The sequence below is a fragment of the Artibeus jamaicensis genome, unplaced genomic scaffold (assembly GCF_021234435.1).
Source record: "Artibeus jamaicensis isolate MK-2021 breed Jamaican fruit bat unplaced genomic scaffold, CSHL_Jam_final contig_864, whole genome shotgun sequence".
Lineage (NCBI taxonomy): Eukaryota > Metazoa > Chordata > Mammalia > Chiroptera > Phyllostomidae > Artibeus > Artibeus jamaicensis.
In genome coordinates, this window is record NW_026521992.1 from 587,716 (window position 1) to 605,430 (window position 17,715).

The window sequence follows — 17,715 nt, forward strand, 5'->3', positions numbered from 1 at the left end:
CCATACTACCACCTGTGATTCAGGTACAAGGCATAATTTTAGGAAGCTAACAATTACACTGATTATATGAAATACAAAAGAGCAGTTGTTGTGTCCCTGGTGATCTTCTCAGAAACCAGAAGTAAATCCCATGCTGTATGCCTGACTGTGGTTCACAGCCCAGCTGGGTTCAAGGTCAGAGGTTTCTCTATCATGTGAAATCCATGCCACAGACTGCTGCTCACCCTGGCTGCGTAATGAGGATGTAGGACAGCATGGGGATGGCGTAAAAGCTCACTCTCGCTGTTACCAACAGAAAATATGTATGCCCTGGTTGGAGTGTCGTCCACACACCAAAAAGTCGAGGGTGCAATTCCCACTGGGCACATACCGAGGTTGCAGGTTCGATCCCTAGTTGTATGGATCGGAGGTAACTGATATTTCTCTCTCATATTGATGTTTCTTTCTCCTTCTCTCTCCTTTCCTCTCTCTCTAAAATCAATAAACTATATCCTCAAGTGAAGATTTTTAAAAAGTGTAAAGGCTAGGAACCTCGTGACTGAGAAGTACAGAAATCTGATCTCCGTGGGGAGAGGGCAGATAGTGGACGGCATGTGCTGTGTCCTGACCACCCCCGACCTGTTCTGCGGCTCTGCCCATCCACTCCTCCGCTCCCCACCTACCACGTGGTCGCTGCACTTGCCTTCTTCTGTGCCTTGCCTTTCTCCTGCATTCCACAAAGCTCCATAGAGTTCAGTTATCTACTTCTTTCTGCTTGTAGAGTCTACAGTTGTCCACCTGTTCCTACTACAAGTGCTAATCTGTTTACTCTACATGCACAACTAGCCAGGGGGAGCAGTAGTTCAGCAGACACAGCTGTGACCCCAGTGGGCAGCCCAGCACACATCATCCTTGGTCATTGTGCTTAGCCCTTTCCTGTCATTCTCATGTAGGTGACAGAATCTGTGGTGCCTCAGGGCACCACAAGCTACATATTATATTTTTCACTTCAGGATGCATTCACTGTGGGCTGAGATAGGAGTCCTTCCCACCCCGCTCAAGGTTAGGATTTTTGTAGTTGCAGTTATTTCTTGAATGGCAGTATGTAAAGGACCATGCAGGTATGTTCTCACTTTGTAGGACAACCCATTAATGTCCCCAGTTTTCTATTTCATGGTAAAATTCCTCACAAATAAATTTGCTTGGAATTACCTGCCCAGAGGGCAGAGACCTACATTAGCAGTATCTGGGCTTTTGAAGTTTGAACAACAGGGAGATATTTGCCTCTGGACAGGAAATTTAATTTGACACTTTTTAAAACAATGAATGTGTCTATGGAAACCAGTAACGCTCATGCGAGGAGGACGCTGCGCAGCCGGCGTCAACTTCTAGCTGCTTCTCCTGCTGCTGGGCATTCCTTTTTCTTCCCACTCTGTGAACAATGAGTAGGTCTCATCAGATCCCATCTATCAGCAGTGATCCTGGTGGTAAACTTTATCATAATGCTTTCTTAATGTCTCTGAAATAAGAGAGGAGGAAAAATGTTCATTAGACTACCGAGCTTCCAGCCCCAACCCTATTACAAACCTGAGAATGTTTGAGACCTGTTAAGGTTGGAGAAAGTGCTAGCAGTTGGGAGGTGAGTAGCTTTTAGAAATGAGAGAGCAGAAAATGAGGTTGAAGAATTTAAAAATAAGCACAAGGGTGTAGAATCTATTCATCAAAGCAAATGGGAGTACATGAAAAGGGGGAAAATAGATATCAATAGTGGAAATGGGTTTAATTTTTATACTAAAAATAAGTATTTAAAATACCTTTTTTAAAAGGTGAAAATAAATGTAATTATTTTGTATCTGCGTTGCACATTTTTACCAACCACATAAAAACATCTGCATGTAATGGGTAGTATTCTTGCTGGTCTTGGCATATTTTATAGGTACTCAGGTTTTTTTGTTCTTATTTCCATCAATTGCTCTCTTTTTTCCTGGCAGCTTACCATAAATATGTATTATAAATGGGATACTTTTGGATTTTAGAAAAACAGCTTATAAATAATAGGCAGCCTGGGTTGTGTTTCTCGCTCTGTTATTCACTAACTCTACACTCTAAAAACATAAACACAGGTAAAACACTGTCCCATAAGGAACCTCTCCAGGAGAGCTAAATATATTAACATGTCATCAGAATAAAGAGAACATACAATATCCATTGGGATTTGGTAGTGGTTCACCTAATACACTGATGTAACTGGGTCAGGAACTCAACATCTAATAAATCATGTACCTGCATCAGAGGAGTTAAAATGTAGGCTTATATTAAACCTGCCTGAGCACATTCAAATTATTTATTTGTAAACATTAATGAAATTGAAGTTAATGAAATTGATTAAAGCACTAATCAATTAAGGTGTTGAAGAGAGTCAACAAACTACTTTAAAAATTGGAAATACCCACTTTCAGTGGGATTGGATAAATTGGATGGGATTAACTTTCTTCTTAATAACAGAGAGGATGTGATAGTTAAATCTTGAGTCTTTCAGAGGAGTAGTTCAAATAAAAATTAGCATTTGATAAGGATTGAAAAGACAATAGAATAATATGTAGGCATGCAGATTTCATCTAAAATATAATACACATGAAATATCACCTTTATTTTTCATAAACCAGGTCACAACATTGTGGAAAATTCTCTGAATATCCAAAATATGAGGAAGGAGAGGATTTTACAAACTACAAAAAGCATGCGTAGACACATTATCATACTCCTGGTTGTGAAAAATCAGTTCAGCATGATACTAGAATTCACAGATAAAGGCTAGAAGTCAAAATGGAGTCTAATGAATTTCTTTATTTAAAATGGCAGCTGTGATTATTGGGTTTTTTCTTCACTTGTGGGATAAGAAAATATTTTAAGTGATAAAAAGGTGCTTGTCCTCCAAAGGGTCAGCAGCTCTCCAGAGGTGGTGGGTATGGTACTATTTACCATGCAGACTTCAGGAGACCTCTGATGTTTTCTTCAGTCAAGTCTGCGCAGCGTGGGGCCCCTGGGAGTGGTCTCAGAGCGCCATGTCTGCAGGTGCTGTCGCCTCTCTGCAACCACTGACTAGCCTTTCCTCTCATTTGCAGCCGTGTCTTCACCATCGTCCTTTACAATGAAAACAAATACACTGAGTACGTCAGTGCCTAATTCCTATTACCCAGGTAACAGATTTTTCCATTGTTTCACCTTTTCATAAGCCTTAGCAATCTGATTCAATCAGTGCTCACTTTGCTGTCCATGATGCTTTAGGAGCTTAATGTGTTTGACGTCTTATAACCCAATGCTTTCAATGGCTTTCTATGGGAATACTGGTGGGCTTTCGTCAATCATTTACTGTTCTTTCTCTTTTTACTTTCTCTGCACTGACCTGCTTATGATGTATGACAGACCCATTTGTGCCAACTGCAATTTTAGGTGAGAACATTTCCCTTTATCATAGTTTATTGCAGGAGTAATTTAGAGAGTCAGTAGCCACTCTGCAGGAGACTGAGGTTTTAATTTTGTATGATGCAGTGATTGCAAGCAGGACGTGGGGTGGGAGGGGTGGGTGGCCTGGGGCAGGGATTAGAAATTGGGGGCACAGATAATAAAAAGACTTTCTCCAAACGGTCTCCATTGGTAGGACAGATTCACCTCATGCATGTTGGGAATGATACCAAGAGGTTCAAATGAACAATTTCAGCTCCAGTGTTCTCCCTTTCTATGTTCCAAATTTAAAGGCAGGTCTGATCCCTGGAAGAAACACAGTAGGTAATCACTCAGCTGTGTGCTTCCACGAGATGAGTTCTGTCCAATGTGTCAGTAATAAAAGTGAAAATAGCTTGTTATTTTCACTTACTGCTAAGCACTAAAAACTTCACTTTTGAAAATAGCATTTTTCTAATTATACCTAATGTTATGCAGAAAAAATGATAACAATGGAGTGTTGGCCCCTAATCCCTCCTCGGAGACACTCAGGGCACCCCCACATTCCAAAGTGTCTATTGACACAGGAGAATCTCCAAGGAGCTGATGTTTCCAACAACAAAATGACAAGATGGCACTTTATAATAACGGTGAATTATGTGTCAGATGTCACTAGAAATGAAATAAAAAGTTAGAAATAAAATGTGGGGCAGAATGCATTGAAAGTATTAAATGTTCCCAGTGGGGAGAGAAAGAAAAAAATCCTGTTTGTCCAGTGTAAGAAGGTGAGGAGGAATGGCATTACCAAACACGCATGAGCTGCTGTTGCATTTGAGACACACACATGACCTGAGTGTGTCATGGCTGTGTTCTCTTTCTGCCACTAACCTTATGGACAGGGAGCCTCGCACAAAGGACTTCCAGGTCTATCACAACTCCTTGTAGCAAGAGCTCCATCCTCAGCTGTTTGACTTCTGCCTTCTAATTCTCTTTACAAGGGTTTATATCTTCACAACATAATTTTCCCCCTGTGCTTCTCTTTTCTCTAAGTTGTTACAATTTTTGTAGAGGGTGATTTTTTTCTTATGGTGTTTTCTGAGCTTAAGGAAATTCATTGCTTGAGGAAAAAAATGAACTCAGAAATTTAAGAATGGTCATAAGTCAAAACTTTTGAATTTGTATCATTTTGATGGCTAACAAACAAAACCCACTAAAACTCTCACCTTTTAATATTAACTACAAGGAGAAAAAGCTGCATTTTTATTCTTTTCATAAGTGAGGGACTCAGGCTAATTTTGGGCTCCCAAACAATGCAGTCTACCTGCAGATGACATTTGCAAACTCTTTTGCTAGGCAGATTTGCAGTTTCTTTGTGTGCAGTGGCATTCATTCCCGGGTGCCTCTAGTAGATGTTCTGACCTTGGGGGAGTGATGAGTGGAGAGGGCCGAGGCTGCATTGTCAGAGGGAACAAAATGTTCAGGTTGCACAGCAGGATTTAGATAAGCTTATTAAACAAATACCTTTTTTTTAAAGTTGCTGCTTGCTTATTATGAACACTAACGACATCTTTTAAAGTTGGTTAGGCTTCTTTACTGAAAGAGCATCATTTGAACAGGTAATTCAAGGAGCAAAAATGATGTACATTGTGAAAAAATAAGTCAGCCAGATAAACAAATAACTGTTATCACATCTTGTTATATGTGTGCCAACATAGCACATGGTAGTGATTGGAAACTGTTCCTTCCACATTATGTGGTGCAAATGTGAATCTATATATTGCGTACTAAGGACTAGTGACGTTATTACTTGAACCTGGAAAGAAAATAAGCTGTATATCTACTCAGGTACTTTTTGAAAATAGTGCTATTATAATTTAAGACAAAAGAAATGTTTATTGTGACTGAGAGCTTGGCACAATTAAATTCTCTAATCCCTCTAATCCCTCTTTATTCTCATAGGCTAAGGTGCTAGTGTACAGAGCTTTAGTATGGCTTTACATTATATTCTTGCAAAAAATAGATGACGGATGGATGGATGGATGGATGGACGGATGGATGGATCATCCCTTGCCTCAGAAACATGGCATTTATTTCAATTCAAGAGTTTTTAGTTGGCTTGTTGAAAAGTCAAGATAGTTATTAAAGAATATAGGTAGAATTTATTCTCAGTTCTTAGAAAACCATCAGAACTGTTAGCAAGAAACATTATTTCTGATTTCCTCTGATGCATAGTTTTTAATTCAAAAATGTTGGTGGGTAATTTTTAACAAATATAGGAAATTAATGGCAATAATGTGTTTTATCAGTAATAATTCTTTTTTAAGAAATTAGAAGAAACTAATTAATTACTAATTTGGGTGGAATCAAGAATTTCTGCTAGTAAGGTGACCCAATTTCATAACAGATACTGCACAAGAAACTTTCTATTCCCTCTTTGATAACCTAAGTACTGGATAATAGTACACTCTTTTCTTAGTCTAAGTAGTGCTTGAATGCTTTAGGACACGTCCACACTAGCAATGAGGCCAAGGTGTCACATGCAGCAGAAGATGATACGTACAATGGTGACAGTGGTTGCAGCTTCCACATGGTTAAAATTTCCAGGAATGTGTAGCCCTGGATTGGAGCATGCTCAGGTGCCAGTGTGTCCACTAACAGGCCCAGATGCTTCATTTAGGGGAAGTTTAGAAAGTCAGTCTGCTACAGAGGGCATTTACTCACGTTCATCCCAAACAGTGAACTAAGGGAACGAGAGAGGCACAGCGGGGAAACTAATGTTCCATTTACTTTAGTGCAAAGAACAGAACTTCCTACTGAAGTAGCCACAAGCTATCCGGACTCAGTTCTTCAGTGGCAATCCTGTATCCCACTTTCTGAGCATGGTGGTTGCAACCCAGCACATCTGATATGAAAATTCCCCAGTTTATTTGTGACTGTTCTAATAAAATGGGAGCAAATGGATTTCTGAATTTCAAAGCAATTCCAAATGAAAAAAAAAAACATAAAATCAACTTACCACCCTTTTTATTTTGTCTTTGTGTCTTTAGCCACCTTGTAGTGATCCAGGTGCCATTTCAGCAACAGCAACATAGCTACACACTTGTGTGCCACCTTTCATACCATGCATCCCCAGGTGCTTTGCGATGCAGATACAAGTGAGGTTTCAGAACCAGGCACAGCTAACCAAGTGCCCCCGAACTAAATTCCCTCTGGACCTGAACTTAATTTAAAAACAAACCCAAGAGCTGAGTCCCCTGTTGATAAACAACCTGGTAATTTTTTAAAAAATTGAACAAATCCTTCCTTGTGTGTTTTATTCTTTACACCTGAAATCAGTTTTGATTTAATATCCTCATTTAGAGTGACTTGGCATTATATTTTGATGAGACACATCCTCAATCATAAAACAGCTAAAGGGATTCAGCGTTATAATGAGTTAAGCTGTAGAATGTGGATCTCTTAATCTAATAGCACTTTCCTACATAAGACATTTTTAATAGCTACAGTTTCTGCAGTCCATTAATCTAATTTACTAGTAGTCTTCCATTAAAAGACAGCCTCTTTAGGCTTATTGAACCAAATCTTAACATTAATTTTATAGTACAATTTGGTTGACTTGTTCAAGAAATTCAAATAAGATGTGTCAAATACAAAAAAGACTTATTTGGTCATTAACTTGGTTCATGAGGGGTGGAAAACAATTACGATACTATCTTAACCTCCTTTTTGTTATAGAGCACTTAACACCTCCATCCTAACCTGATGGGAAAATCGAGGCTTTGCCCTTGATCACCTTTGTATGGAAAAGTTAACCGTAAAATTAAAGCACAAAATAAAAACTACCTGTAATTATTCACACAGAATTATTGCTTATGCCCTGTTTCCTTTTTCTCCTCTTTTCTCCTGATATGTATCTTCTTAAAAGTGCCAATAAATGGTAAGTTCCCCCATCACCCCATGGAGAAAGTGTGGAGGGAGTGGGAGTGTGTGTCTCACCCGACAACGCCAGCTGGCTCTGCTGTGTGTTGGCCTGCATGTTAGCTCCTGTAGAACATTCCATGTGTGATGTGTTGGTCCACAATATTTTGTCAAGCTTTCTGATACTGGAGCATGCAAAGTGATTCATCAAACCAAGTTCCTTTTTCTTTTTCTGCTTTTCTTGGGTTTCATGTATCGAGTCCACATTTCCATCACTAGCTATATAAGCCAAACCATTTTGTGCACTTTTATTTTGCTCACAGAACATTTGTACAGTTTATTCACTTCATCATAAAAATTAGTTAACTAATCCTTGGAAGAAATATAAAACTGGTTTTCTACCAGGCCTTGCTGAAGTTTCAGACAGAAACTTCTATGAACTTTAGTACCCAAAGGCTAAAGGATTCTTATCAACCAGCTTTATGAAAGCAATATATCGTTTGGACTGCTTTGTAAAAACCAAGATTCCTGCCTCATTCCTATCAGTATTGCCAATCCCATGTAAATTTCTAAACATTTAACTTCTTTTTTGCTAAGCCATCATAGGGATTATCGCAGCTATAGGTTGAGGGGATGTCAGCAGCAACGTCCTAGCATTCTCGGTGACTTCGACCCAGCCTGCCGGTTGGCCCTCACTTTCTCCACGCCTTCTCTTCCTAGACGAAACCCACACGATGGCCAGTGACACCAGCAGTCTAGTGCAGTCCCACACATACAAGAAGCGCGAGCCAGCTGACGTGCCCTACCAGACCGGGCAGCTTCACCCTGCCATCCGAGTGGCAGACCTGCTTCAACACATCACGCAGATGAAGTGTGCCGAGGGCTACGGCTTCAAGGAGGAATACGAGGTGAGCGTGGTGCTGGCGCCAGGGCCTCCTCTCAGCTTTCCTGGACATCATGCCAGGAACTGTACTCACAACCCACCCTGCCAGCCAGTGGGGCTCCACGGGGGCCACCAGAAAGAGGCCACGAATTTTAGCCATGGTTCCATTTTCATCTGGAGGTAAGATCTATTACCAGGAAACTAGCATATGTTAAATGGAAAAAGGAGGGCCACTTCACTGTTTCCCTTATTCTGCATGATGCACAATGAAAACAGCCCTACCAGCTCTCTTCCTCATTGTTGATCACTTTGTTGGCTTTTCCTGTGATTAAGTATGATGTTCAATCCTAATAATTTTATGTGTAGTTATCTCAGGAAGAGACTGTCCACTCAAAACAATTACAGACCAACCAGTGATGTCATGTGGTGGAGATCAGAGGGACTGGCTAGTGTCATAGTTGTGACAGCTGCTATGTCCTGCCAAACCAGAGAGTATGTCAGCATCCTGGGAACTCGTGCAGACAGCTTTCAGGGCATCCCAGGAACGGTGATATTCTCTTACCCTCTGCAAAATGCAGGGCTCATCTCTTTCACTTTTTGTCATTAGCTAATTCTTTTGGAAAGTCATTCAAGAACTGAAATGAATGAATTGATTTGAAGAAGTCTGATTCAAAGAAGCTCGAGTGACTTGAGTGTATGAGTGGGAGGAGTAGTTTTCTCTTTTTACCTCATCAAAATTAGTTCACAGTCATTGCTGAAGAAGAAGTAGCATGATTATAGTAAAAGTAGGATTATATAGCTATGTGGGGGGGGGGTTAAATCTTAGAATATATTTCTGGTTGTGTATCCACCTCACTAGCTCACAGTTGGAAGACATCTTGTCTGTGATAATGGTATTTTTGAAGTCAGTTCCTACCATCTACATAGCCTACAACTTTCAAACTGCTTCTTTCTCCTCCTAGGGAATACTCATGACACTTCATTTTAGGTCTCGGATGCTGTGTTGTCCTTGGTTTAGTTCCACTTCTAAGCTTAATGGCCAGATTCAGTACAGCAGTGAGAGACATGCACTGCAATGGCTTGTCTTCTTTTAAGACTAGATCTTTGGGCCAACACAGACAAATACACACACTTTGCTGACCTGTACATTCTCCTGTGTTGCTAATGGACCTCTCTTCAGAAGAGCAAAGCCAAGGAAACTAACTCCCACCAGCCCCCAGGGTTTGATTTAAGTCTGTGGAGATATTTTCAGATGAGTTGTGCATTTTAGCAACCCTGAAATTCTTATTTAGCAGTTATTTTAGATTTACCTTTATCACTTTATAACTCAGTGAAATTGACTGCCTTTGCGTATTTCCTCATGCACTTGTAAAAGCTAGCATAGGAATTAATAGGATTAAGAGTAAGACTTCCAAAAGCATTAATATCTTATGAAAGACAAAATTAGGTTACTGAGAAAATATAAGCCTAGTGAATAGAGGTGATGTCTGAGTTCTATCCAATATTCTGAATGCAGATATTGCTTAAATGTTCATTAAAGATATTAATGTCAGAAAGATTAGTTATAGGCTTAAATAACAATTCATAAAATAACCTGATTCTAATTTTCCATGAATTATTTAAAAATACCTACCTTGGAACTTCCCGTAACACACTCTAGATGATACATATTTGAAAGTGCACATAAAAATATTTCCTATTCATGGTATCCTGCAGATACATGATTTGTAGTTGTAAAATGAAACAATTTATACTTATTCTAAGCATATTATAATTGACAATTCAATGAGTTGTTATACTTTGAAATAAAATGGTAATTAATTATATTTCAAAATGCTCATTTTCTCATCTAGTTGCTCGGTGAATTAGAGCGGACTGCTTAAAAATATATATACAAGTGTATCAAATTATCACATCATACACCTTAAACTTACATGTTGTATGCCAATTATGTCTTCATAAAGCTGAGGGAAAAGTTAATACTTTTAAACACCAAAGCCGTTATTAGTTTTTAAAAAAGAAAAAGCAGGAATGAAAAAAAACATATTCTACGGAGGAAAGTAGGAACAAATAAGAAGGTGCTACCAGGAGAAATATAAAATAGAAAATTTTCTGAATAATAATCGTAGCGCTGAATAACTTTCTGATGATGAAATGCCCCTCCCTGGGGGCAGGTGCTGATGTTGGCAGGAGCACCGTGGTGGGGCCGAGTGAATGGGACTGAGGAGTGACACTGTGCGTGGGTGAGCCACACAGTGGCTGCAGGGAGCGGGGAGGCTATCGAGCGGTGCGCCGCCTCGCACCCGGGCCGTACCTTTGGCATCCTCGCCTGCATGTGTCGCTGAACTACATGCCCAGATCTTTTCCAGAGGCACAGCCACGCTGATGGGCGTTACAGGAGCACTGAGAGGTTCCCGGCTGTTTTTGCCCTGCTCTGCATTCTCTAACCCCAGGGAACATTTATTCTGATGTGAATCTGGAAAGTCATAACACAGTTAGTTTAAGTTTACTGGCTTTTCGAACTTTACACAAAGGTACTTTGAATCAGGAGGTTCGGTTCTGTCCCTCCAACCTGCACCAAGAGTCAGGAGCACAGTGGGAATCTCTCAGGGCACATGCTGAGAAGCCATGGCCTGCGACACAGGCCCAGGCGCCAGACTGCCCGTGATGCAGCTCAGCTCTGCTTCCTACTACTAACTGTGTGACCTTGTGCAAGTTATCTAACCTCTCTGGGCCGTCTGTAAAATGGAATAACTGTGGTATCAACCTCATGAGGATGAACCCACTTAATGCATCATAAGTGCTAGACTTGTATCTGGCATTCAGTTGTAATGTTAACTAGTAAAAGAGAAGAATACTAATACAGAGTGGGGCAAAATTAGCTTTACAGTTGTTTGTGTGGAAAATAACACAATAATAAATAGTAAGTAATACAGTAATAAGCTGTGTTTTATCTACTCACAATTGTAAACCTATTTTTGCCTCAACCTGTAAAAGACCCAAGAATAGAAGTTCACAGGGTGTTCTTTAGCGGGAAACTGTCATACTGCAGTTCAGTACGTCTCTCATTTCTTGTGTTCAGCACTCTGAGGAAAGGGCTCAATACATTTTTACTTTAGCTCTAGGGCTAGGTAATTTCCTTACTACATCTCATATGTCATCAGAAGTCCCCATTAAAAAGAAACTTACGTAAGTAGGTAGGTTTGATTCTGTGGATGAAGTTTAAGGTCTTAGAAAATAAGAATTTTTAAATATGCTATTACCTCTCATTGTTAACATTATTTTCATATCTGGTAGGAAAGCTTTAAGGAGTGGTATAACTAGAGACCACTCAGTAATCTTTTAAGAAAAGGTTCTGCTGGTGTTTTCAGCAAGGCAGACTTTAGGAGAAAGTTTAATGAATTGTACTTAATCCACCAGAGACCATTAACCACATGCTGTGCCTCTGACACTGCTGGACGCCCTGCCCTCGGGAAGCTCACTCTGAAGGAGGAAGCAGCCACGTCGTACCTGAAGCAGGCTAAACCCCATAACGAAACTTTGCAGTGGTGCCCTTACGGCCTCTGGGGGCACCTGAGCCATCCTAGGGTGCAATACTGGGCAAGGATGAGTTTTTCCTTGAAGGGTGAGCAGGAGTTGACCAGAGAGTGAAAGAGGGCAGATTTCTTGTGGATACAAAAGACAACAGGGTGCACTGGGAAATTAGCCTGAATCCTAGGAGGGGCTGGCAGGTGCGGATGTCAGGGCTCCATCACAAAGGGCCCTGTGTGTCTTACCAAGGAGCTGAGATGCCATCTAGAAGCCATGGGAAGGGAAGAAAGACACAGCTAATATGAGTCTCATACCTGTACTTGGATGCTGATCTGTTTAGTGCAAACTGCTTAGTTTTTAAACATTATTTGTATAAGACGCATAGGAATTCATTGATTTAAAAAAATAATCAATACCCAAGAAGGAAAAGGACAGAAGGAAAATGTATCACTGAGGAAGTATACCGTGAACTGCATTGCGCTGTCCTTGTTCAAAAATGCTACCGCGTGCTTGGCTTAGGCACTGGTTAAAAGACTGAACCTTATCTGGGGTCGCATGTCAAGAAAGTCTCCAGTTGCTTCTGTGACTCAGTATAATCATCCTGTCAGTCTGTCTGGTCTTCTTCAATCCAGGTATGTTGGGGAAACCAGCCATCTAGTTGTAAAATAGTTTTGAAACAGTGACTTTTTCTCTGTTGACAGTGTTTCAACCAATTCATCTTTATCTTTTTCAAGACAAAATTGTCTGAAAATTGGCTTAAACACTGGGAGGATTTATTACTGCTCAAGTAGATGACAGGAGTGTGTCCAAACAAAGGGAAAACATGTGGTGGAGTTGAGACAGAGCAGCACTCGGTGCATATTTTGTATTTGATTTTGTTCTAACCAGATCGTCATATGGCACATCTCACCAGGGAAATGCAGTAATTTGATTCAAAAGAAACTCAGACATGAATCACAATAAAAAAGTAAACATGCTGAGTTGAATAGAAAATGGCATGTCGTCTGTGGCGAGTGGATCAGGGATCTGGAGAAAGACCAAGTAGAAAGGGCAAGTTCGCTGCACAAGAGGAGCTTGCTCTTTCCCCCAGCAAGCAGAGTGGTCTGCTGTGGGTTGACCGAACATGAAAAAAGGAGGTAGCTGCACCCAAGGGGAACTGTGTACGACTGAGTTGTCCTCCCCTACAGACTTCTGGACCTAAGTCAAAAAGGGAGATTGCCATGATGCTATAGCTCTGCCCTGAGCCCACCACTTCTCATTGCTCCTGCGGCGTTAGAGCCGGCCTGCCCCACACTGCCATGGGTAGTGGGACCGGAGCGGGCCCCACCTCCCTGGTGGCCCTGCCGGGTTGGAGAGTGAGTTTTTCCCCCTGTCTAGTCTCCCTAAGGCCTTCTTTGGTCCTTGGTTTGGGGTTTTGTTTTGTTTTTTTAATTTATCCTACATTTCTAGGGATCCAAGTAGAAAGAGATTAACCTTCAGCACAAAAATAGTCATGTGATTCTGAAAGAATACAATTTGCTATCATTGTAAAATTAAGATGAAGGAAGGACAACAATTTAAACTACTCCCAGGTAGGGAATCCAGAAAAACGTGGATGTAGCTGTTTCATTAGCTAATAATCAATGACACTCTGGGGCACAAAAATTCATTTTCCAATTACTAGAGCTGAAACTTATAAACCTAAGTCACTTTTGGCATCCTACTCTCAAAAAGCATGTATGTGTGTATCTAAATAAAATAAATAAATATACTTAGAAAAACATCATCTTTTATACCCCACCTATTTTTAGCCTATGTATATCTCCAGTGTACAAACAATGGTGATTAACTTTGTAATTGAATGTGGAGATTGTTTTTTAGCTCCTTAGTAAAACTGAGGAGTCCAAGACATTATGCAAAAATCTTCAGGCTTAAGTACAACCATGCATTTTTTCTAAGGAATCTGATTTTCTTTAAACATGTCTTATAGCTCCTTGTAGATCTTTTTTTGTAATGTATGAGTTATATGTATATTTTGCCTCCTCATCCTTTCCCGTTTTCTAAGTAAAACAGCTGACGTTGTTAAATGCGAGCACAATGTTATATTCAACACCTTTGCCTACAGGAGTCCCTCCTCATCCACAAGGGATGCATTCCAAGCCCCCAGGGGATGCCTGATACTGTGGAGAGTACCAAACACTTTATATATGATATTTTTTCCTATACATCCATACCCATGATAAAGTTTAATTTATAAATTAGGCACAATAAGAGATTAACAACAATAACTAATAATAAAGTAGAACAGTGATAACAATATACTATAATAAGAGTTATGTGAACGTCTGTGGGGCCACGGTTAGATAAAATAAGGGTCACTTGAAGGCCAACACTGCAGCGCTGGCGTGTGATCACAGGATGGCTACCCAGCGCCTCGAGTGCAGGGACCTGCACGGCCTGGAGACACTGCACAAAGGAGTGAGTCGCGCCCAGGTGGGATTGAGCGGATGTGCGTGATTTCAGCACACTACTTAGAACAGCGTGCAACTTAAAACTTGTGAGTTGTTTATTTCTGTAATTTTCCATTTAATATTTTTGTGGAAAGGAAACTGGAAACTGTGGATAAGGGAGGGACTACTATATATTTGACAACATTGTGTGAAGTTAAGAAGGAATTATCTTTAAAACATCTCACTTGGCCACTAAAATCTGCTTTTTATTTACTTGCCTCCCACTCCAGGGAAGCCAGTGAAACCTTTAAAAAAAACCACTCGCTGAAAACCACCTCTTCTCTGTGGAGGCTGCAGTTAACAATTCCCCTTTCAGACGCCCTTAGACAGGACAGGCCTTGGCTGAGAAGACACGACCCAATCTTAGCGGCGCTGGCAGCAGAGCACAGAGCAGAGGACCCAGGCACCTGTCTCTCCCCCCTGGGAAGTTAGCTGGCAGAGGGAGAATGGCATGTACCTTTGGAAAAGTTTTAAAAGCAGAGCACATCAGCCCTTTGTTGAATTTTGAAAGAAGGGGCAGGGCGGGTACAATGAAAGTTACTCCGCGGTTCGTATCTGACAGAACCGTCACAGCCGGGGCAGAGGGACCCCCTTCAGCTCACCTGCAGCCCACACACTTTTCAGATGTGCTTTTCAGTTCCCAGTTCACATTCTCAGGCACCAGCTGAGTGGATCAATTGCCACAATCAATGCAGGTTATTTTCTATCCCACAGGATACAAAACAAAACCAGTGAAGCTAAAGATGGGGCGCTGGGGGGAGCACTGGCAATCACCGTAAACGAACACATTGAGAATCACAACAGCTGCGCCTCCAATGGCTGTAGCAGTCGAGTGAGTTTTGACATGTTTTTTCCTATAATTATTATGGTGGTGCAGAGCCAGGTCCATAACAAAATGATAAAAACTCCTGATATTTTGAGGCTTCTTCAAGCTGTTTGGGACAAGTCAATTGTGTGTGATACTTTCTTGGAACTAAAAGTTTCTGCATGTTTTTAAACAGTGCAATAGAGAGGGTTGATTATACCATTAATACTTGGTTTATTTTTTTTCTTAACTACAAATATGAGAGTCTGTTTAATTTGTTACTTGCTCCATTTTGTCATGGTAGCTTTCAGGACCTCTTAGGTTTTAGCTGGTTTTTTAAAATCCAATTTCCTTTTGCCATGACCCTGATAATATCATGTATAAGCTCAAACTTCAGAAAATTTGATCAAAAACTGTTATTTCCTATGACTCTCCATCCTCATTCTGATGATAGTTCATGACGATAGTTCTGATGAGGTAGACATTTTCCAATTTGTTCGAGACACTTCTAGTCAGTGAACTGTCTGGTTTTTTATTTTGAAGCTGGTATTAGAATTTCTCCCTGTGCTGGGAGGTTAAGAATTTTTCCCATTTGTTCACATGCTTTTAGTGTCAGATGCCAGCAGCCACAGGGCCCGGCCCAGAAAGGACTGTAAATGTGCTGATGTCCTAGCACCTGCTGACCTCATGGGTATCGGGGACCCCTTGAATGGTGTCACCTCCCACAAACATGGTCTGGCAAGTTTCGGCCCGGTCTTCATTTCCCCCTCCCTTCTCCCTCACCTCTACATCAGCAGATCACAAGTCCTGGCTACTTCCTCTACCCTCCATTTTTAGTTCCATCCCTTCCTCTCAGATCCCACTCGCATGGCCCTCATCTCTGACCTGCTACATTGTAAGACTCCTCGATTAACTGATCTCTTGACATTTAGTCTCCCTCGTCAAATCTGTCCTCCACTCTGCAACCAATTTTCTCTGTAAAGCTCAGATGTTATCACATTTGACTCATGCTCAAATATTGGCTGTGGATCCTTCCAAAAATAAGAAACTCTTATGCATGGCATACTCAGTCCTCCATGACATGCACTCAGTCCTCCATGACCTGTATCCTGGGCTTTTATTTTAATTACAGCTACTTTCTTTTTTTTTATTTTTATTTTATTGATTATGCCATTACAGTTGTTCTATTCCCCCCTTCATTCCCCTCCATCCTGCACCTCCCTTCCCCACTATACCCCCCCTTTAGTTTATGACTACGTGTCTCAAGTTCTTTGGATTCTATACTTTCCATACTATTCTTGCCCTCCCCCTATCTATTTTCTACCTACCATCTGTGCTACTTATTTTTTGTACCTTCTCCCCCCTTCTCCTCCCACTCCCCTGTTGCTAACCCTCCATGTGATCTTCATTTCTATGGTTCTGCTCCTGATCTAGCTGTCCTCTTAGTTTGCTTTTATTTTAGACACGGTTGTTAATAACTGTGATTTTGCTGTCCTTTCACTGTTCATATTTTTTATCTTCTTTTTTTAGATAAGTCCCTTTAACATTTCATATAATAAGGGCTTGGTGATAATGAACTCCTTAAATTTGATCTTATCTGAGAAGCACTTTATCTGCCCTTCCATTCTAAATGAAAGTTTTGCTGGATAGAGCAATCTTGGATGTAGGTCTTTGGTTTTCATGACTTGGAATACCTCTTCCCAGCCCCTTCTTGCCTATAATGTCTCTTTTGAGAAATCAGCTGACAGTCTGATGGGAACTCCTTTGTAGGTGACTGTCCCCTTAGCTCTTGCTGCTTCTAGGATTCTCTCTTTCATTTTAATCTTGGCTAATGTAATGATGATGTGCATTGGTGTGTTTCTTCTTGGGTCCAACATCTTTGGGACTCTCTGAGCTTCCTGGATTTCCTGGAAGTCTATTTCCTTTGCCAGATTGGGGAAATTCTCCTTTATTATTTATTCAAATAAGTTTTCCACTGGTGGCTGTTCCTTTCCCCCTTCTGGTACCCCTATAATTTGGATATTGGAGCATTTAAAGATGTCCTGGAGGTTCCTAAGTCTCTCCTCATTTTTTTGAATTCTTGTTTCTTCATTCTTTTCTGGTTGGTCATTTTTATCCTCCTTCTGGTCCACTCCTTTGATTTGAGTACCAGTTTCCTTTCCATTACTATTGGTGTCCTGTGTACTGACATTCCTTTCAATTAGTTTAGCCTTCATATGTTCCTCTAATTTGTGACTAAAATCAACCAGTTCTGTGAGCATCCTGATCACCAGTGTTTTGAACTGTGCATCTGAAAGTCTTGCTATTTCTTCATCACTTAGATATATGGGCTCTGGGGCTTTGAGATCTTCTTGAGCCATTTTTTGTCTGTTCATGCCCATTAAGTATGAGGAGCAGAGCCTTAGGGGCAGGGCGGGGCCTCCAGGGCAGGGTCGCTGGGTTGTGACACTGTATGTGGTGGCGGGGTCAGAGTGGGGAAATGGCATCCCCCTCTCCTGCTTCCCGCTGCTAGGTGAGGAGCAAAGCCTTACTGTACACCAGGGCAGGGTCGCTCAGGTCCCTGGGTTGTGACACTGTATGTGGGGGCGGGGTCAGAGCCGGGAAATGGACAGCCGTCTCTGCTGCCTCCTGTCGCTGGGTCCTGTCTCACTGCCCACTCCCTCACC

The 17,715-nt window shown here is 41.1% G+C and overlaps 1 protein-coding gene across 4 annotated transcripts in view; it reads left to right on the plus strand.

Moving 5' to 3' along the window:
• Nucleotides 1-17,715, plus strand: part of PTPRM (protein tyrosine phosphatase receptor type M) — a 613,403-nt gene that overhangs the window by 457,423 nt on the left and 138,265 nt on the right. For all 4 annotated transcript variants that reach the window (XM_053673443.1, XM_053673444.1, XM_053673445.1 and 1 more), the window contains one exon: nt 8,062-8,249. In XM_053673443.1, the coding sequence (XP_053529418.1) occupies nt 8,062-8,249 (188 nt within the window). The remainder of the gene's footprint in view (nt 1-8,061; nt 8,250-17,715) is intronic.